Raw genomic sequence first — 22794 nt, 5'->3', positions numbered from 1 at the left:
TGGAATGCATTTCAATTAACAGGTGTGCCTTGTTAAAAGTCAATTTGTGGAATTTCTTTCCTTCTTAATGTGTTTGAGCCAATCCGTTGTGTTGTGACAAGGTATACAGAAAATAGCCCTATTTGGTAAAAAAAACAAGTCCATATTATGGTAAGAACAGCTCAAATAAGCAAAGAGAAACTGTGGGGGATCAAATAAAATCCCCCGCGGGATTGTGGGACCCTGCTATGGAGTATAGACCAGAGATGGGCAACATGAGGGGCCGCAGTGGCTCGTGGGTATGCGTACCCACATCCATACCCACACATACAGTCAGAGCTAGAATTTTGGTGGCCCTAAGCAATATTTTGTTGGGCTTGCGAGCAAAAATTTTAGCGGCCCCACCTCTTGACATCAGACAGAAGACATTGAAGTTTTATAGTTTATTTCCTGTAATTCATAACATTTTGCCATGGAGCAGAGACCCAAATGTTTGCAGTTTTTTTATATGATATCTGAGTGAGAGGAACTAACAAAAGCAATGGGAGACGCACTGGTTACTACAAGTTTAGATAGCTGGCCGCTAGACTAAATTACCAATCTAGACTAAATTACCTATCTAGACTAAATTACCAAGCTAGACTAAATTACCAAGCTAGTCTAAATTACCAATCTAGACTAAATTACCAATCTAGACTAAATTACCAATCTAGACTAAATTACCAAACTAGACTAAATTACCAATCTAGACTAAATTACCAATCTAGACTAAATTACCAAGCTAGACTAAATTACCAAGCTAGACTAAATTACCAAGCTAGACTAAATTACCAAACTAGACTAAATTACCAAACTAGACTAAATTACCAAACTAGACTAAATTACCAATCTAGACTAAATTACCAATCTAGACTAAATTACCAATCTAGACTAAATTACCAAACTAGACTAAATTACCAATCTAGACTAAATTACCAAGCTAGACTAAATTACCAAGCTAGACTAAATTACAAAACTAGACTAAATTACCAAGCTAGACTAAATTACCAAACTAGACTAAATTACCAATCTAGACTAAATTACCAATCTAGACTAAATTACCAAGATAGACTAAATTACCAAGCAAGACTAAATTACCAAGCCAGACTAAATTACCAAGCCAGACTAAATTACCAAACTAGACTAAATTACCAAGCCAGACTAAATTACCAAACTAGACTAAATTACCAATCTAGACTAAATTACCAATCTAGACTAAATTACCAAACTAGACTAAATTACCAATCTAAAAAATGTCAGCTGACATGGACTAATTGATTGACATTTCGAAATTGCACCTTATGTATTCTAGTATTCTAACCTTCAACAGGAAGTTGAGACCCCGGGGGGGACGGACTGATCTGAGGGCCATCCCTGGTATAGACAGTCCTTTGACCATATCTCTGCTATCCCTCCCCGGTCTACTTTAACTGGTGTAGTACCCTGCCAATCATACCTGTGTCCAGCCCCTGCCGCAGCTCTTTGATCTTATTGGTGGAGCCAGACTTCCTGAAGATGCCCTCTGTGTAGAGGCCGTGCATCTCGATGTAGTTGATGAGCTTCTCCACCACCAGGGGCACTGTCCTCTCCTCGCTGGTCAGACGAGACACCTCCACGCCAAACTGCCTGGACGACAGCTCCAGGTCGTACTGATAGAGAAAAACACAAACGCGGATGGAAGGACGGACACACGTGTACATCGCAAACACACGCGCACAGACGGACGGACAGAAGTGAGAAGCGCAGACAGACCAATATATAACATGGAGGTACAGAGAGAGAGAAAATTGTGGTGTAAAATATTTAATGGGTATTTGCAACTGCAAATGTAAACACTCCAACATCCGTTATTAGGAATGTTAGAAAAGCCATCGAGGGAATAGTCTCCTCTTTACATCACTGGGAAGAATGACATGGTTTGTTGATCGTTAGCCTTATCCCTCTTTTCCATTGTCAGTAACGTACACTTGCACACTCTTACCTTTTTGCTACATTTGGTGGTCATCCTGGTGCAGCACTTTCTATGGCAGGCGTACCGACACACTGCAGAAGAGGACACAACAGAGACAGAACCAATCAGGATCTGCTAACCTTACACAACGTTCCGACAACGTTCCGTGTCCAACCCCTGGTCAGTCAACAACCAACAACCTGTATAACCTAACCTTTCTGCAACATTCCAACAATGTTTCAACAACGTTTCAACATTGTTCAGTGTCCAACATCTGGGTCAAGAATAGTGCACTAAATATGGAAGAAGGGTCCGTTTGGAATGCATACTTAGAGAGAGTATGGAGGAATGGAATGCATACTTAGAGAGAGTATGGAGGAATGGAATGCATACTTAGAGAGAGTATGGAGGAATGGAATGCATACTTAGAGAGTATGGAGGAATGGAATGCATACTTAGAGAGTATGGAGGAATGGAATGCATACTTAGAGAGAGTATGGAGGAATGGAATGCATACTTAGAGAGAGTATGGAGGAATGGAATGCATACTTAGAGAGAGTACGGAGGAATGGAATGCATACTTAGAGAGAGTATGGAGGAATGGAATGCATACTTAGAGAGAGTATGGAGGAATGGAATGCATACTTAGAGAGTATGGAGGAATGGAATGCATACTTAGAGAGTATGGAGGAATGGAATGCATACTTAGAGAGAGTATGGAGGAATGGAATGCATACTTAGAGAGAGTACGGAGGAATGGAATGCATACTTAGAGAGAGTATGGAGGAATGGAATGCATACTTAGAGAGTATGGAGGAATGGAATGCATACTTAGAGAGTATGGAGGAATGGAATGCATACTTAGAGAGAGTATGGAGGAATGGAATGCATACTTAGAGAGAGTATGGAGGAATGGAATGCATACTTAGAGAGAGTATGGAGGAATGGAATGCATACTTAGGAGAGTATGGAGGAATGGAATGCATACTTAGAGAGACTATAGAGGAATGGAATGCATACTTAGAGAGTATGGAGGAATGGAATGCATACTTAGAGAGAGTATGGAGGAATGGAATGCATACTTAGAGAGTATGGAGGAATGGAATGCATACTTAGAGAGAGTATAGAGGAATGGAATGCATACTTAGAGAGAGTACGGAGGAATGGAATGCATACTTAGAGAGAGTATGGAGGAATGGAATCCATACTTAGAGAGAGTATGGAGGAATGGAATGCATACTTAGAGAGAGTATGGAGGAATGGAATGCATACTTAGAGAGTATGGAGGAATGGAATGCATACTTAGAGAGTATGGAGGAATGGAATGCATACTTAGAGAGAGTATGGAGGAATGGAATGCATACTTAGAGAGTATGGAGGAATGGAATGCATACTTAGAGAGTATGGAGGAATGGAATGCATACTTAGAGAGAGTATGGAGGACATAACAAGATAGAAGATTTTTGACAAGAGCTGGAATACCATTTTTTAAATAATTATTATTTAAAAATATATATATATATATTTAACCTTTATTTAACTAGGCAAGTTGGTTAAGAACAAATTCAAATTTACAATGACGGCCTACCCCGGCCAAACCCGGACGACGCTGGGCCAATTGTGCGCCGCCCTATGGGACTCCCAATCACGTACGGATGTGATACAGCCTGGAATCGAACCAGGGACTGTAGTGACGCCTCTTCCACTGAGATGCAGTGCCTTATAGACCGCTACACCACTCTGATTACAGACATTTAAGAGGCAGCACAGTAACAAGACGTGTGAGTGTCAGTGAATCCACGTGTGTGTGTACTCACGTTTGCAGACGCAGGCCCGGTCCATCATCCAGATGAGAGAGGAGCAGTACTCGCAGTAGGTGGGGATGCTGTACTGGGTGGACTTGAAGATGTGGCCGTTGTGCTCCTCAACCTGCAGAGGGCGATAGAGGGGCTCAGCTCAGTTTGCCATAAAGATACAGCCATACATCACATTAGAAACTTAGTGTAGAGATATAGTATAGAATACCCAGTCAAAGAAAGATGGAGGACTCACAATGTCAGGTTCCTTTTTCCTCCTCTTCTTACGTTCTGGTTTGGAGGCCTGAGAGAACAAGAGACAGACGGACAAGATCAGTGACAAAACAGGAGACAGATGGACAGATCAGTGAGAGAACAGGAGACAGACGGACAGATCAGTGACAAAACAGGAGACAGACGGACAGATCAGTGAGAGAACAGGAGACAGACGGACAGATCAGTGAGAGAACAGGAGACAGACGGACAGATCAGTGAGAGAACAGGAGACAGACGGACAGATCAGTGAGATAACAGGAGACAGACGGACAGATCAGTGAGAGAACAGGAGACAGACGGACAGATCAGTGAGAGAACAGAAGACAGACGGACAGATCAGTGAGAGAACAGGAGACAGACGGACAGATCAGTGAGAGAACAGGAGACAAACGGACAGATCAGTGAGAGAACAGGAGACAAACGGACAGATTAGTGAGAGAACAGAAGACAGACGGACAGATCAGTGAGAGAACAGGAGACAGACGGACAGATCAGTGAGATAACAGGAGACAGACGGACAGATCAGTGAGAGAACAGGAGACAGACGGACAGATCAGTGAGAGAACAGAAGACAGACGGACAGATCAGTGAGAGAACAGGAGACAGACGGACAGATCAGTGAGAGAACAGGAGACAAACGGACAGATCAGTGAGAGAACAGGAGACAAACGGACAGATTAGTGAGAGAACAGAAGACAGACGGACAGATCAGTGAGAGAACAGGAGACAAACGGACAGATCAGTGAGAGAACAGGAGACAGACGGACAGATCAGTGAGAGAACAGGAGACAGACGGACAGATCAGTGAGAGAACAGAAGACAGACGGACAGATCAGTGAGAGAACAGGAGACAGACGGACAGATCAGTGAGAGAACAGAAGACAGACGGACAGATCAGTGAGAGAACAGGAGACAGACGGACAGATCAGTGAGATAACAGGAGACAGACGGACAGATCAGTGAGAGAACAGGAGACAGACGGACAGATCAGTGAGAGAACAGGAGACAAACGGACAGATCAGTGAGAGAACAGGAGACAAACGGACAGATTAGTGAGAGAACAGGAGACAGACGGACAGATCAGTGAGAGAACAGGAGACAGACGGACAGATCAGTGAGAGAACAGGAGACAGACGGACAGATCAGTGAGAGAACAGGAGACAGACGGACATATTCATCCATCCATCTAGCCACCCACCACACCCATACATCCAACATGCCATACGACTGTTAAGGGATTTCCATATCAATGGGACTGACCTGAAAAAAGTACAAGCTAAATAAACACATAAACACATAAACACACACACACACACACACACACACACACACACACACACACACACACACACACACACACACACACACACACACACACACACACACACACACACACACACACACACCCTTACACACATAAGAACCCACACTACCTTGATGATGGTGCCGTCCATGGGCTTGTACTCGGTCATGAACTCATCCAGGAAGACCTTGAAGGTGTTGACCCAGACCTTGACGGGCGACTCGCTCCAGTCCCTCTGTTCCAGCCGCATGCTCTTCTCCAGGATGTGTTCAAACAGGGCATACAGGTCCTTATAACGGATACTCTTACCGTCATCCATCTGGAGGAGATGGATAGGGGGAGAAGGAGAGAGAGATAGGGGAGGAGGAGGAGAGAGGGACAGGGGATGAGGAGGAGAGAGGGATAGGGGAGAAGGAGGAGAGAGAGATAGGGGAGAAGGAGGAGAGAGAGAGGGGAGAAGGAGGAGAGAGAGATAGGGGAGAAGGAGGAGAGAGGGATAGGGTAGGAGGAGGAGAGAGGGATAGGGGAGGAGGAGGAGAGAGGGATAGGGGAGAAGGAGGAGATAGGGATAGGGTAGGAGGAGGAGCGAGGGATAGGGGAGGAGGAGAGAGGGATAGGGGAGGAGGAGGAGGAGAGGGATAGGGGAGGAGGAGGAGAGAGGGATAGGGGAGGAGGAGGAGAGAGAGATAGGGGAGAAGGAGGAGAGAGGGATAGGGTAGGAGGAGGAGAGAGGGATAGGGGAGGAGGAGGATTTTGTGGTTCACTGATGGTTGTCATTGGAGTGCCCAGCAGCCAAGTGGGAATAGAACTCTAGTGTGAACCGTAACCGTGTAAAACAACAATACACCATGTCCATAGTGATACTCACAGCCAGGGCGGTGGAGTAGGAGTTGAAGATGTTGAGGCGGAACTCCTTCAGCGCTTTCTTGAAGACCACGTCCACCAAGGTGTCCTTCTGACAGTCCTCAGAGTCCAGATCACTGATCTAAAATAATATCAGAGTCCAGATCACTGATCTAAAATAATATCAGAGTCCAGATCACTGATCTATAATAATATCAGAGTCCAGATCACTGATCTAAAATAATATCAGAGTCCAGATCACTGATCTATAATAATATCAGAGTCCAGATCACTGATCAATAATAATATCAGAGTCCAGATCACTGATCAATAATAATATCAGAGTCCAGATCAATGATCAATAATAATATCAGAGTCCAGATCACTGATCAATAATAATATCAGAGTCCAGATCACTGATCAATAATAATATCAGAGTCCAGATCAATGATCAATAATAATATCAGAGTCCAGATCACTGATCAATAATAATATCAGAGTCCAGATCACTGATCAATAATAATATCAGAGTCCAGATCAATGATCAATAATAATATCAGAGTCCAGATCACTGATCTATAATAATATCAGAGTCCAGATCACTGATCAATAATAATATCAGAGTCCCGATCAATGATCAATAATAATATCAGAGTCCAGATCACTGATCAATAATAATATCAGAGTCCAGATCACTGATCAATAATAATATGGTGATAATAAATACAGGTTCCCCTCATCAAACCAATAGTCTTCATGACTAACAGTATGTGGCTGCTGTGTAAATATGTTGTGACTATTGTGTTATACGGTGTAGTACAGTGGTCACCAAACGGTCGATGGCGATCGACTGGTCGATCTCTAAGGCATCGCTAGTCGATCGCCAAACATTCCTATAAAACAACAACAACGATAAAGCTTCGCATTCCTACTTTTTTCTGTGTCGCGCTGTTGGCAGTAGGTGCACTTGTTTCAGCTGTCCTGTGCGCCGGGTAGGTGAAGTGTTCCCATTGTGAACCATTTCATGTGTCTGATGGTACAAACTCCGCCTACTCGGAGTGCCCGAAGAGCAAATCAAGTGCACCAACAGGCCTACCACTGTCCAATAAGATTGCTCAGATCACCGTGTCTGCAGCTTCCTCGATACTGTGAGATTTCAAAACGTCTAAAACCATGACTAGAGAGAGACTGTCAGCGAATACAACAAAGAGCTGCTGTTTTTATGAGTGAGTTCATGTTTAACACTTTGTAAGCCATGAAATGCGCTTCTCCACTCAGACTGAAACCGGCACTGCAGCTTCAATTAATAAATAGCAAAGTGTGTTGATAGGCTTTGTTATTATAAGCGGTTGTGTTTTTTAATTTTTTTTATATATAGAGGAATATTTCACTTTCTCTGGTCATAGAAGTAACAACATGAATTTGTGCATGAGGCAGAAATAACGTGGTGTGAATCGATTTTCACCATCAGCTGGAAGACGGTGTCCCCCCCTCAGTGTCAGAGGAGGAGGAGGGGGGAGGGACAGACCGACGGCGAGAGACAGACCCTCTGATGCAGGCACCATCAGCCCAATAAAATAAACCTAATTATTTCACTGTATGCTCACTCAGCTGTGCCTCACAAGTAATATAAAACTATATATTATTATTATAATATTACAGAACTGTTTTTAATAGGTTCATGTTGCACAGGCTTACATATTTAAGTCATGTTTCAAAATAATTCTGACCGGTAGATCTCAGCCTCCATTTTGAATCAGAAAGTGATCTTGATTGGTCACCACTGGTGTAGTACAATACAGTACTGCTGTGCTGGTGACCACTGGTGTAGTACAATACAGTACTGCTGTGTTGGTGACCACTGGTGTAGTACAATACAATACTGCTGTGTTGGTCACCACTGGTGTAGTACAATACAGTACTGCTGTGCTGGTGACCACTGGTGTAGTACAATACAGTACTGCTGTGCTGGTGACCACTGGTGTAGTACAATACAGTACTGCTGTGCTGGTGACCACTGGTGTAGTACAATACAGTACTGCTGTGCTGGTGACCACTGGTGTAGTACAATACAGTACTGCTGTGCTGGTGACCACTGGTGTAGTACAATACAGTACTGCTGTGCTGGTGACCACTGGTGTAGTACAATACAGTACTGCTGTGTTGGTGACCACTGGTGTAGTACAATACAATACTGCTGTGTTGGTCACCACTGGTGTAGTACAATACAGTACTGCTGTGCTGGTGACCACTGGTGTAGTACAATACAGTACTGCTGTGTTGGTCACCACCGGTGTAGTACAATACAGTACTGCTGTGTTGGTGACCACTGGTGTAGTACAATACAGTACTGCTGTGCTGGTGACCACTGGTGTAGTACAATACAGTACTGCTGTGCTGGTGACCACTGGTGTAGTACAATACAGTACTGCTGTGCTGGTGACCACTGGTGTAGTACAATACAGTACTGCTGTGTTGGTGACCACTGGTGTAGTACAATACAATACTGCTGTGTTGGTCACCACTGGTGTAGTACAATACAGTACTGCTGTGCTGGTGACCACTGGTGTAGTACAATACAGTACTGCTGTGTTGGTCACCACTGGTGTAGTACAATACAGTACTGCTGTGTTGGTGACCACTGGTGTAGTACAATACAATACTGCTGTGTTGGTCACCACTGGTGTAGTACAATACAGTACTGCTGTGCTGGTGACCACTGGTGTAGTACAATACAGTACTGCTGTGTTGGTGACCACTGGTGTAGTACAATATAGTAGTGCTGTGTTGGTGACCACTGGTGTAGTACAATATAGTAGTGCTGTGTTGGTGACCACTGGTGTAGTAAGATGTGGATGTTGATTAAGGCAGCCCCCCAGTGATTCATACCGCTGCATTTCAGAATAAATGTATGTGAGTGAATGTGTGTGTAAAGTCTGTGTGTGTTCCATATTCATTAGGAAACCAACAAGTGTTGTAAGAATATGTACACCTGTCTGCCTGCCTGCCTGTTTGTCTTCTCTGTTTCCCTCTGCCTGCCTGCCTGTCTGCCTGCCTGTCTGTCTGTCTGTCTGTCTGTCTGTCTGTCTGTCTGTCTGTCTGTCTGTCTGTCTGTCTGTCTGTCTGTCTGTCTGTCTGTCTGTCTGTCTGTCTGTCTGTTTCCCTCTGCCTGCCTGTCTCTGTTTCCCTCTGTCTGCCTGCCTGTCTGCCTGTTTCCCTCTGCCAGTCTGCCTGTCTGCCTCTGCTTCCCTCTGCCTGCCTGTACCTACCTTCTTCATAAGGAAGTCGTTCATGCTCCTGTAGTCGTGGGTGCTGGTGAGGATGTGCAGCGCATCGTTCCCCCACTGGGCGGGCTCTAGGACCACGCTGCTGATCTTGACGCTGCGCCTCCGCCTCACTTTGGGAGAGGGCTCCTTGTTCTCCTTGGTCTCCCGTCCCCTGGTCCCCATCAGGTTGGGACTGTGGGGGGGAGACGTTGTTCCGTCTGAACCCGCCACGGTCATAAAGATATAGTAGGGATGTTGTGAAGACAATTGTTTGAGTTTTCTATTTAAGCAATAAGGCCAGAGGGGGTTGGGTATATGACCAATATACCACGGCTAAGGGCTGTTCTTAGCACGACGCATCACAGAGTGCCTGGACACAGCCCTTAGCCGTGGTATATTGGCCATATAACACAAACCCCCAAGGTGCCTTATTGCTATTATAAACTGGTTACCAATGTAATTAGAGCAGTAAAAATACATGTTGTCACATCCGTGGTATACGGTCTGATATAACATAGCTGTCAACCAATCAGCATTCAACCCAAGTTCATAATTTGTTTTTCGTCTTATTGTTGAGATGAGAAATCCGCAGTGTAACCTAATATCACATGTCCAGTGTTATGAAATACAACAGAACTTTATTGTCCTTCTTCCCAACCCCTCTGGATAAAGCCAGACAAAGTGTCTTACCTATCTTGTCAGTGCCGTCTCTCTGTGTGGACTGCTGCTTGTCTCTAGACAGCTTCTTCTCTGCGTGCTTGGTCTTGCCCCAGAACCGTATCTTCCCTCGTACTCTGCTGCAACACACAGTCACACAGCTTAGAAGACACCTGTGTTAACAGACTCGTACCCTTGTCACACTAGTTGCTGTAACAGTGGTGGAAAGGACAATAATATACAGAGACAAGCCAGAACAGTTCTGGAGAATCTGTCTGGCCCGATCTAAAAAAATATATATATATATTAAAAAAAGAGGTACACAATACAATCTTCTTTGTGCGTCTGCAGAATGATTGTGTCTGGCTCATATATTTTTTCATTTAACCTTTATTCAACTAGGCAAGTCAATTAAGAACAAATTATTATTTACAATGACGGCCTATCGGGGAACAGTGGGTTAACTGCCTTGTTCAGGGGCAGAACGACAAATTTTTACCTTGTCAGCTCGGGGATTCGATCTTGCAACCTTTCGGTTACTAGTCCAACGCTCTAACCACTAGGCTACCTGCCGCCCCGTATGGGCTAGCTAGAGAGAGAGAGAAAGAGAGAAAGAGAGAAAGAGAGAAAGAGAGAGAGAGAGAGAGAGAGAGAGAGAGAGAGAGAGAGAGAGAGAGAGAGAGAGAGAGAGAGAGAGAGAGAGAGAGAGAGAGAGAGAGAGAGAGAGAGAGAGAAGCTACCTTCCGTCCTGACTGGATGTCTTCCTAAGCGCTGCTACCTTTCCCAGGTCCCCTGAAGACATGGTCTTATGGATGCTCTTCTGCACTTCCTTGTGAGTAGCCTGAGAGAATGGAAGGGGAGTCTTTTATTAGCCAACAGATGACAGCGCAACATTTTCAATGTTCAACGAGTTGGCATCAAAAGCTCGGGCTATTTTTTCATGTTTTTTTTAGTCATATCCTGAAACGGGAAAAGATGGTGAGAGGAGACCCATTTGAGACAGAATATACATTTGCCTAGTGGGCAGTGCAATATCAGACTTTAAATGTCAGATCACAGAAATACATCCATGCGTGCATGTTCCTATCGCATCGCTCATTCCGTCTGCACAGAACAACAACTAACAGTCTACAAACAAACGGACATATTTACATATTGAGACATACAGTAGACGTACAGACATAGACAGTACGAACATATTTTCTGAGAAAACGACTAAACTAGAAGAGATGTGAGTGGGTGAGAGAGAGCTCATGCTCAGAAAGACGTGGAAGGGGAAATAGAACGGTGTATTGTTGTACTGGGTTAAAGGTTCCAGCATGCATTACTGACTGCTCTCCTGGCTATGACTAGTTGCACTAGCCTGATCCCAGATCTGTTTGTGATGACCATTAGAGTTAGCAAGACAGCCGAAACAGTTCTGAGATCAGGTTTAGAGGAGAGTCACGTGGCATTTCTCCTCTTCCCGATATTTTTTTTCTTTTTAATTGAACCTGTATTTTGACAGGAAGTCATACTGATGCTAGGTTCTATTTTACAGACCTGCAGAAATTCATCAAACACATACAATATAACAAAACACATGAAGAAAAAACAGACACATTTATCAACATAGAGATTATGACTCTGAACTGACCAAAGGGGGACCAGAACATCTAATTTCAGAGAGCTCTGGAAGTCGTTCCACATAAAGGGCGTAACATAAACTAAAAGCAGCCTTTTTGGTTAGGGGTACTGTGTGTACGATGGGTGATTATTCTCTCCAGAGGGAAACACAGATTACCACTTTCAGTTGCTGTAAAGTATTTTGAGACAAACTATTCCTAGAAGAGGAACTATTCCTGCAGTGTTGTGATATTCAGCATCAGCAAAGAGGTGGAAGGACAGAAACCAGTTTTTATCTAGTAGTTAAATACTAAACCGAGTTGGAGGATGTTAGTTAAGTTCAGTGGGGTTAGTTGTGCTGAAAGATTCCCCTCCCGGCTAGTAAGCCTGGCCCCCCAGAGAGAAAATAAATAGTCTGGGGGGGTTCCGAAGGAGGCAGGGGACAATAGGGGGGTAGCTTGGACCCTATATGGTACGTTTACCATTTCGGAGACAGTGTGACAGACAGGCTGGGCATCCCCCTCAGAGGGTTGGGAGAGGAGGGGCAGCGTACAGGACAGGACGGGGGTGTAGAATGTCTCGTCATCGTCCGACTGACCCGCCCCCTCAGAGTTACAGCGGGTCAGGAAGTCGGAGCGGGTCCGAGACATACGGGCTTTCTTTTTGGGGTCGGGCCGGCACACCTGCACAACCACACACGCACACCAAAACACATCAGTGGTCTGGGTACGTGTTGGGAGATAGGGATGGTGTGTGTGTGTGTGTGTGTGAGTCTGGGTGGAGTGGAATGATGTATGTGTGACTGGGACAATTTGTGTGTGTGTTGCACTACATGACTAAAAGTATGTGGACACCTGCTCGTCCAAAATCTCATTCCAAAATCGTGGGCTTTAATATGGAGTTGGTCCCCCCTTTGCTGCTATAACAGCCTCCACTTTTCTGGGAAGGCTTTCCACTAGATGTTGGAACATTGCTGAGGGGACTTGCTTCCATTCAGCCACAAGAGCATTAGTGAGGTTGGGCACTGATGTTGGGCGATTAGGCCTGGCTCGCAGTCGGTGTTCCAATTCATCCCAAAGGTGTTCAATGGGGTTGAGGTCAAGGCTCTGTGCAGGCCAGTCAAGTTCTTCCACACCGATCTCGACAAACCATTTCTGTATGGACCTCGCTTTGTGCATGGGGGCAATGTCATGCTGAAACAGGAAAGGTCCTTCCCCAAACTGTTGCCACAAAGTTGGAAGCACAGAATCGTCTAGAATGTAATTGTATGATGTAGCGTTAAGATTGGTCTTCACTGAAACTCACGGGCCTAGCCCCAACCATGCCCCAACCATGAAAAACAGCCCCAGACCATTATTCCTCATCCACCAAACTTTACAGTTGACACAATACATTGGGAAAGGTAGCGTGATTCATCAATCCAGAGAACGTGTTTCCACTGCTCCAGAGTCCAATGGCGGCGAGCTATATACCACTCCAGCCGACGCTTGGCATTGCGCATGGTGATCTTAGGCTTGTGTGCGGCTGGAGCTCCCAACGAACAGTTATGTCCTGTCGTTGATCCAGAGGAAGTTTGAAACTTGGTAGTGACTGTTTCAACCGAGGACAGACAATTCTTACGTGCTACGCGCTTCAGCAATCGGCGGTCCCTTTCTGTTAGCTTGTGTGGCCTACCACTTCTCGGCTGAGACGTTGTTGCTCCTAGACGTTACCACTTCAGAATAAAAGCACTTACAGTTGACCGGGGCAGCTCTAGCAGGGCAGCTCTAGCAGGGCAGAAATTTGACGAACTGACTTGTTGGAAAGGTGGCATCCTATGACGGTGCCACGTTGAAAGTCACTGGGCTCTTCAGTAAGGCCATTCTACTGCCAATGTTTGTCTATGGAGTTTGCTTGGCAGTGTGCTTGACTTTATACACCGGTCAGCAACAGATGTGGCTGAAATAGCCTAATTAACTAATTTGAAGGGGTGTCCACATACTTTTTTATATACAGTGTTTGGAAAGTATTCAGACCCCTTGACTTTTTCCACATTATGTTACGTTACAGCCTTATTCTAAAATGTATTTAAAAAAAATCCTCAGCGATCTACACACAGTACCTCCATGACAAAACAGGTTGAGAAATGTTTGCTTTGTCAAGGGGAAATACCTTATTTCCATAAGTATTCAGACTCTTTGCTATGAGACTCGAAATTGAACTCAAGGGGCATTCTCTTTCAATTGATCATCCTTGAGATGTTTCTACAACTCGATTGGAGTCCACCTGTGGTCAATTCAATTGATTGGACATGATTTGGAAAGGCACACACCTGTCTATATAAGGTCCCACAGTTGGCAGTGTATATCAGAGCAAAAACCAAGCCATGAGGTCGAAGGAATTATCTGTAGAGCTCTGAGACAGGATTATTTTGAGGCACAGATCTGGGGAAGGGTACTTAAACATTTCTGCAGCATTGAGGGTCACCAAGAACACAGTGGCCTCCATCATTCTTAAATGGAAGAAGTTTTGAACCACCAAGACTCTTCCTAGAGCTGGCCGCCCGGCCAAACTGAGCAATTGGGGGAGAAGGGCCTTGGTCAGGGAGGTGACCAAGAACCTGATGGTCTCTCTGACAGTGGTCTAGAGTTCCTCTGTGGAGATGGGAGAACCTTCCAGAATGACAACCATCTCTGCAGCACTCCACCAATCAGGCCTTTATGGTAGAGTGGCCAAACGGAAGCCACTCCTCAGTAAAAAGCACATGACAGCCCGCTTGAAGTTTTCCAAAAGACACCTAAAGGACTCTCAGACCATTAGAAACATGATTCTCTGGTCTGATGAAACCAAGATTGAACTCATTGGCATGAATGCCAAGCGTCACGTCTGGAGGAAACCTGGCACCATCCCTACGGTGAAGCATGGTGGTGCCAGAATCATGCTATGGGGATGTTCTTCAGCGGCAGGGACTGGGAGACTAGTCAGGATTGAGGGGTGGATGAACGGAGCAAAGTACAGAGAGATCCTTGATGAAAACCTGCTCCAGAGCGCTCAGGACCTCAGACTGGGGCGAAGGTTCACCTTCCAACAGGACAATGACCCTAAGCACACAGCCAAGGCAATGCAGGAGTGGCTTTGGGACGAGTCTTTGAATGTCCTTGAGTGGCCCAGCCAGAGCCCAGACTTGAACCCGATCGAACATATCTGGAGAGACCTGAAAATAGCTCTGCAGCGACGCTCCCCATCCAACCTGACAGAGCTTGAGAAGATCTACAGAGAAGAATGGGAGAAACTCCCCAAATACAGGTGTGCCAAGCTTGTAGCATCATACCCAAGAAGACTCAAGGCTGTAATCGCTGTAATCGGTCTGAACACTTATATAAATGTGATATTTCCTGTTTTTATTTTTAATAAATTAGCAACATTTTCCTAAAACTTTTTTGCTTTGTCATTATGGGGTATTGTGAGTAGATTGGTGAGGGGGGAAAAAACGATTTAATCAAGTTAAGAATAAGGCTGTAACGTAACAAAATGTGGAAAAAGTCAAGGGGTCTGAATACTTTCTGAAGGCTCTGTACAGTGTAAGTAGATATCACTTAGAGACACACTGACTGTTTGAATGACACAAATTAATAACACATTTAACTTATACAAGCACACACTTACATGCACAATGTGTGTGTGTGTGTGTGTGTGTGTGTGTGTGTGTGTGTGTGTGTGTGTGTGTGTGTGTGTGTGTGTGTGTGTGTGTGTGTGTGTGTTTGTGTGTGTGTGTGTGTGTGTGTGTGTGTGCGTTTCCTTTGGGTAGTGTATTGTGTTACCCCACCTCTCTGGTCGTCTGTCCAACGGTGGCTCTAGAGACAGAGGCCAACGACCACTCCTGGTTCACCAGGTCCTTATCAGACCTACAATACAGTCACAAGACGTTACATCTCTTTGTACACTTTCAAATGTAGTTACATATTCAAATATATTTTTTCCTGTGTTTTTACAATGTTGTTGCTGTACAAGACAATAAAAAAATAACAGAAATATGAAATATTTTTATGACCATTTAGAAGAAAAAAAACAACTTAGTGGTCATTTATTGAAATGAAAGTGTTAATTTGTACACAGTGAAAGAAAAATAAAGCTATTGTGTTGAGAGAACAAATGAACAATAAAGCTTTGAATGAGCAGCAACATCAAAGCAACGTTACAGCAACACAACACTCACTTGGAGAAGGGGAGCTTGCGTCGGGGGGAGAACGTGATGTTGGTGGGGGACTTCTCAGTCATATTGACAATGACGGTCTGAGTCTTCTTCTGTGATGCCAAGGCTGCTTCCCTGCTCTCCAGGATCCTGTCGGTGGAGACCCAGTTGTCCTGCGCTGGCCTGTCCGCCTTCCTCTCCTGCTGGCTGGGAGGGACTTCACCAGCGGGGGCCTTGGGCTCCAGAACTATCTGGATATCTACCTCGGAAGGACAAAGGCCATGGCTGGAGTTGGAGGAGGGCACCAAGCTAGACATGTCGACCCCAGCTAAGTCTCTCGGAGGTTTGGTAACAGTCCTGGACGGCTGGGCCTTCTCTGATACTTCCAGGCCAGCGATGGCTGTAGGGGAGAATGTGGCAGCGGTTACACCCATCTGGAGTGCGCTCTCCTGGGCTTTCGCCGCCCGCAGTTCCCCTTCGTCCAGCAGGGTCTCCTTCTGCATACTGATGACAACCACCACGGGCCGCCGAGAGGCGGACTCTCTCCTCTCCTTCACACGCTTGTTGGGGCTCTGTTGCTTAGGCTTGGGCTCACTGCTTTGGTCCTCAGGGGGGATGTAGAAGGTGGCTCGTGTAGCCTCCGTTACCACCTCCTTGATAGGGGGCAGTAGCATGGGCGGTAGCTCCTCCGTCCTGGGGCTCAGATCATTCTGTTTTACCACCTCCGGGTGCTCCTGGGACTGGGACTCTGTGGGGGTGTGAATGGGAGGCCCTGGTCTGACCGAATCCTCTTGGGAAGAAGTCCGGAGCGGCACTGACTGGTTAACATGGCAACCGGGGTAACCAGGCCCTCCCGCCTCCACCTCAACGTCTACGGAGGTGTCGAGCAGCTCAATGCTCCCGTGGCTATCAGGGGAGCCAAGGTGGGGGGAGGAGGGCCGATGGTGTTGGTGGTCGTCCAGGGGACAGGAGATGCTGTCCGGACACGGGGGTACATGGGTCTCCTCTTCTGGCAGAGTCCCTCCCGTTCTGTGGGTCCGCACCTTCAGTAGCTCCAGGCTGAACTGGGTCTGCTCCAGCTCCCTCATACGCCGATTCTGTCTCTTGGCCCGTGTCTTGTGGCTGCTGGGCTCTATACTCTGTCTGCTGGACTCCTCTATACACGGTCTTCTCTCGCTCTCTCTATCCTCTTCCTCTTCCACCAAACACTTCCACCTAGACTCCTTAGAGTCTTCAGTAGGCCAGACCGTGGAAACATCTTGGATGCCATGATCATGGGTGATCTCGACGACATGGTCCTCCGAGATGTCCGTATCCAGGCCCGTGGTCCTATCTGCCTTCTCTTCTTCTGTGGTGGGGCTACTTTGTCCATTGAGCAACTGCTTTTCCTGCTCTTTTAGTTCTGTGAACCTATAGGAAACAGGGAGTCAAACTGTAAGCAGACACAGCTTAAAGCAAATCTACCTTCCATTCCTACTCTTCTTCCAATGTGTTCTTCATCAGTGTATGGAAAGGCTAATCATTTAAACCGGGGAACAATAGGGTATGCAAGCTTTTGTTCCAGCCCAGAACTAAAACACACTTCATGTGTTTTTCTTTAACCAATTATAACTACATGAATCAGGTGTTTTTAGAGCTGTTGTGACGGCCCTGAATTTGTCTGAACCGCCTCAGTGCTTCTCCTGCACACGAGGCGCCTGCCCTTTAACTCCCCCATTAAATAGATAGCGTCAGTTGAGCAAAGGGGGTGACAGTGGGGTGAATGAGGAAGTATTCTTCTTTACTCCGTATGTTTTGTTGTATTTATAAAGTGTTCTTTGTAGTTGTGTCTCCAGATTAACCCGGATCAGATCCTCTCACTTCTTCCTTTGGGACTAAACATCTCAGTTGGTCTTTGTTGTTCTGCACCGTAATGGCCGCCAGAGCCCTGTGCTGGCTGCAGTTTCTTCACCGCCTCTGTATTATCAGGGCAGAGTACCGCCACTGCAGGAACTGGCCTTTCTCTGCAGGAGATCTATTGGCGGATTGGATTGACTGACTGACTTTGTTTTAGTGGGATTTACACCGTGTTGGGTTGTGTTCAGTGGTTGGTGAAGACGACTGGGAGTTGTGGTAACCTGTTATTGTTGTGTGGTAGAAGACGTTGAGATTCTGATTGTATGATTGTATGATTGAGACCGGTTTAAGCTACACTTTGTGAAGAGGCAAAGATGGCGTGACTGAGGTCACTTGAGTTCACATGAACTCCTTTACCAGGCAGGACTCTTTTTAGGCCTGAGGTACGGGACTTTCTGGAGGAACCAGAGATCATTGAGCTGTGATGTTATTATGTGGGAGATATTTTTTTTTAAATGTATAAAAAAAAAAATATATATATTTTTTTATAACCAACGCAAAAGAATACAGTTGTTTTGAAGTTATTTCCAATGTTTTAAGGGTTTCTGCAAAAGTATATTTCCATCCTGACTTTTACATGAGTCCTTTGTATTGGTGTAGATTTGACAGACCACATGGGACTCATTCCCTCACAAACAAAAAAAGAGAAATCAATATTTTCTCTGGTAAGCACGACCTCCCTGGTACCCCTAACAAACAATAACCTTATGTCAAACCCGTTACACTATGTTTGATCATATTTAGAATATAAATCCATATTGTTCATCTTTATGGACACTGAGTATACAAAACATTAAGGACACCTGCTCTTTCCAGGACATAGACTGACCAGGTGAATCCAGGTGAAAGCTATGATCCCTTATTGATGTCACTTGTTAAACCCACTTCAAGTGTAGATGAAGGGGAGGAGACAGGTTAAAGAAGGATTTTTAAGCCTCGAGACAATTGAGACATGGATTGTGTATGTGGGCCATTCAGAGGGTGAATGGGCAAGACAAAAGATTTAAGTGTCTTTGAACGGGGTGTGGTAGTAGGTACCAGGCGCACCGGTTTGTGTCAAGAACTGCAACACTGCTGGGTTTTTCACGCTCAACAGTTTCCTGTGTGTATCAAGAATGGTCCCCCACCCAAAGGACATCCAGCCAACTTGACACAACTGTGGGAAACATTGGAGTCAACATGGGCCAGCATCCCTGTGGAACACTTTCAACACCTTGTAGAGTCCATGACCTGACGAATTGAGGCTGTTCTGAGGGACAAAAGGTGGAGGGGGTGCAACTCAATATTAGGAAGGTGTTCTTAATGTTTTGTACACTCGGTGTATATCATGAAATAGAAATGTTTATCACTCCTAGTTACCTCAGGCGTGCCATGTAGCCCCTGCATGCTGCCTGTAGCAGCATAACTGCACCACGTCTCCTACGGTAGTGGGCTCTCGCTCTGTAGACGCGCCAGGCTGTCTGCACCGTAATGGCCGCCAGAGCCCTGTGCTGGCAGCAGTTTCTCCAGCGCCTCTGTATTATCAGGGCAGAGTCCCGCCACTGCAGGAACTGCCTGCACTGCCTGTAGCCCCTCCACGATGCCTGCAGGCACACTGCTGCCTCCTCCTGGACGGCTGGGTCCACTGCTGCCTCCTCCTGGACGGCTGGGTCCACTGCTGCCTCCTCCTGGACGGCTGGGTCCACTGCTGCCTCCTCCTGGACGGCTGGGTCCACTGCTGCCTCCTCCTGGACGGCTGGGTCCACTGCCGCCTCCTCCTGGACAGCTGGGTCCACTGCCGCCTCCTCCTGGACGGCTGGGTCCACTGCTGCCTCCTCTTGGACGGCTGGGTCCACTGCTGCCTCCTCCTGGACGGCTGGGTCCACTGCTGCCTCCTCCTGGACGGCCGGGTCCACTGCTGCCTCATCCTGGACGGCCGGGTCCACTGCTGCCTCCTCCTGGACGGCTGGGTCCACTGCTGCCTCCTCCTGGACTGCTGGGTCCACGGCTGGGTCCACTGCTGCCTCCTCCTGGACGGCTGGGTCCACGGCTGGGTCCACTGCTGCCTCCTCCTGGACGGCTGGGTCCACTGCTGCCTCCGACTGTCTGAGCAGGCAGCCTCTCCACCACCGCTTTGGAGATAATTGAGAAATATGAATTAACAAAGTGATTTCAAGTATGAAGTCATATTTGTGGCAAAAACGGAGAATGTTTATTGACTGGGGTGTTATCTTTGAAGTACAAGTTGGAATTAATTGCATGTGAGTGGTTTTAGAGTTTGGAGTAGTGTCGAGAATCATTTCGATGTAAGAAAAAGCTTATTTTACAAAACTGCCCCTTTAAGGCGTCAATTTGCATGTGAACTGAATATATCCCAGAAAGACCTCCAGAAGGTGAACATCTCCTGAGATATGTTAATAAGATATAGAAGTTGTTGGCACGCAATACGTGTGTTATTCCGTATACGATGACAGGTTGATATGGACATCCCGTCAGATATTTGTTATTCCGTATACGATGACAGGTTGATATGGACATCCCGTCAGATATTTGACAAAACACAGTGCCTGAATGTTTGACTGGCTAAAATAAATTCTCTGTGAACAACTCACTTTAAGTTGACTACTTCCCTCTGCAGTCATAAACTCAACCCACAGTTTCTTTGTGGAGACTGAAACAAATGAACACAGCTACCGAACAAAAATCTATTTAACGGCCCCAGAGAATAACATTTCTAAATTAGCAGTAGGCCGTATTTACAGTTGAAGTCGGAAGTTTACATACACCTTAGCCAAATACATTTAAATTCCTGACATTTAATCCTAGTAAAAACTCCCTGTCTTAGGTCAGTTAGGATCACCACTTTTATTTAAGACTGGGAAATGGCAGAATAATAGTTGAGAGAATTATTTATTTCAGCTTTTAATTCTTTCATCACATTCCCAGTGGGTCAGAAGTTTACATACACTCAATTAGTATTTGGTAGCATTGCCTTGAAATTGTTTAACTTGGGTCAAACGTTTCAGGTAGCCTTCCTCAAGCTTCCCACAATAAGTTGGGTGAATGCTCTTTGGTCTTGGCCATAGTGGAGTTTGGAGTGTGACTGTTTGAGGTTGTGGACAGGTGTCTTTTATACTGATAACAAGTTCAAACAGGTGCCATTAATACAGGTAACGAGTGGAGGACAGAGGAGCGTCTTAAAGACGAAGTTACAGGTCTGTGAGAGCCAGAAATCTTGCTTGTTTGTAGGTGACCAAATACTTATTTTCCACCATAATTTGCAAATAAATTCATAAAAAATCCTACAATGTGATTTTCTGGATTTTTTTCTTCTCATTTTGTCTGTCATAGTTGAAGTGTACCTATGATGAAATTACAGGCCTCTCTCATCTTTTTAAGTGGGAGAACTTGCACAATTGGTGGCTGACTAAATACTTGTTTGCCCCACTGTACATGTGCAATTAGTTTCAATATAGTTCAGGAGTAGTTTCCATGGGCCATTGTCAGATGGTGAAGGAAGGGTATGTCCTCCTAAAACTGCTTAGAACACAAACCATGTGATACCAAAATGTTAACAATGGCAGTGTTACATTTACATTTTAGTCATTTAGCAGACGCTCTTATCCAGAGCGACTTACAGTAGAGTGCATACATTTTATTACATTTTTACATACTGAGACAAGGATATCCCTACCGGCCAAGAGCAGACGCTCTTATCCAGAGCGACTTACAGTGTGTTGAATATACTTATTCAGGGTTGGGGGGGACATGACTTTGAAAATGATAATACATTTATTTATTTATTTATATGTCCGTCAAAATGATCGTCTCAGCGCTTCTAGTGTTAACAGACAGAAATGGATTTACTGCGGCCTGTGTGGTCTAGAGGTGCTGCAGACCCTGGCACACATAAACCAGAGTTGGTATGGGTTTGAATCCGACCCAGTGCCCTTCTGACTCTCACCTCTCCTCACCTTCCAGTGCTCTCTCCACTGTCCTCTGTTCAATAAAACCAATTTTAGAACAGAACAAGAAATACAAATACAAGAACGGACATTCCCATTCAAGTCAATGTTCCGCGATGGTTAGACTGACTGTCATATTGATTCTACCCAATGTCATTCTATACAGTGACAGGACACCGACTGGTGTGGTGCCCTGATTACAGCGTCTCACCTGGATGACATCAGCGGCCTGTCTCATGTTGATGAAGTGTTTCCTCTCCAGCCGGGCTCGGAAGCGGCGCTGCAGCGTGACGATGCGCCCTAACACCTCCTTGTGGAGCAGGGCCTGCAGCCGCTGACGCTCCGCATCCCGCAGGAACACCTGCAGTACAGAGAGAGACCCGGGGGGAGGGGCCGGCAGTGACTAGACACACCCACACCCAGGGAACAGAAAGGATGCAATGCGCGTGAGGGAGAGAGAGAGACAGAGGGACAGAGAGAGAGAGAGAGAGAGAGAGGGAGAGAGAGGGAGAGAGAGAGAGACAGAGGGACAGAGAGAGAGAGAGAGAGAGAGAGGGAGAGAGAGAGGGACAGAGAGAGAGAGAGAGAGAGAGAGAGAGAGAGAGAGAGAGAGAGAGAGAGAGAGAGAGAGAGAGAGAGAGAGAGAGAGAGAGAGAGAGAGAGAGAGAGTGAGAGGTAGAGAGAGAGAGAGAGAGAGAGAGAGGGAGAGAATACCATTGTGTTGCCCACTTGATACCCAGCGGGTGCTAGATGAACTTGACGAAAGAACTCCCTGATGCCAGACTTGGTTGGTCTAGTAATGTCTGGTAAGAGCACACGAAAGTGACGCACAAAGTCCTGCAAAAGACGAGACAAAAGAGATTTTAAATAACACTAAATCAACAGTGACCTCAAAGGGATACAAGTTAGGGTCTTACAACCTGTAAATAAGACTGACTACATTCCAAGTGCATGGATGTGACATCACGACATCTAGATTCAGTTCAGTGGGACTGAACGATGAGAATTGACCAGTACATTTTTCCAGTTTCATTTGAGTCATTTAGCAGAAGCTCTTATCCTGAGCGA

General features: G+C 45.8%; 1 protein-coding gene across 1 annotated transcript in view; it reads right to left on the bottom strand.

Moving 5' to 3' along the window:
* LOC139578125 (unconventional myosin-IXAb-like) overlaps positions 1–22794 on the bottom strand; it is a 270429-nt gene that overhangs the window by 21946 nt on the left and 225689 nt on the right. The window contains exons 21-35 of the mRNA XM_071405369.1: positions 22441–22563; positions 21938–22087; positions 19142–19893; positions 15911–17296; positions 15521–15599; positions 12198–12398; positions 10851–10951; positions 10144–10250; positions 9457–9671; positions 6213–6329; positions 5475–5663; positions 4022–4069; positions 3787–3898; positions 2000–2061; positions 1475–1667 (exon numbers count right to left, since the gene is read on the bottom strand). Of these exons, the coding sequence (XP_071261470.1) occupies positions 1475–1667; positions 2000–2061; positions 3787–3898; positions 4022–4069; positions 5475–5663; positions 6213–6329; positions 9457–9671; positions 10144–10250; positions 10851–10951; positions 12198–12398; positions 15521–15599; positions 15911–17296; positions 19142–19893; positions 21938–22087; positions 22441–22563 (3835 nt within the window). The remainder of the gene's footprint in view (positions 1–1474; positions 1668–1999; positions 2062–3786; positions 3899–4021; positions 4070–5474; positions 5664–6212; positions 6330–9456; positions 9672–10143; positions 10251–10850; positions 10952–12197; positions 12399–15520; positions 15600–15910; positions 17297–19141; positions 19894–21937; positions 22088–22440; positions 22564–22794) is intronic.

This window comes from Salvelinus alpinus, chromosome 6, assembly GCF_045679555.1.
Source record: "Salvelinus alpinus chromosome 6, SLU_Salpinus.1, whole genome shotgun sequence".
NCBI classification, from domain to species: Eukaryota; Metazoa; Chordata; class Actinopteri; order Salmoniformes; family Salmonidae; genus Salvelinus; species Salvelinus alpinus.
The sequence above is the reverse complement of the archived record's forward strand: the minus strand, read 5'-3'. Positions and strand labels throughout refer to the sequence as shown.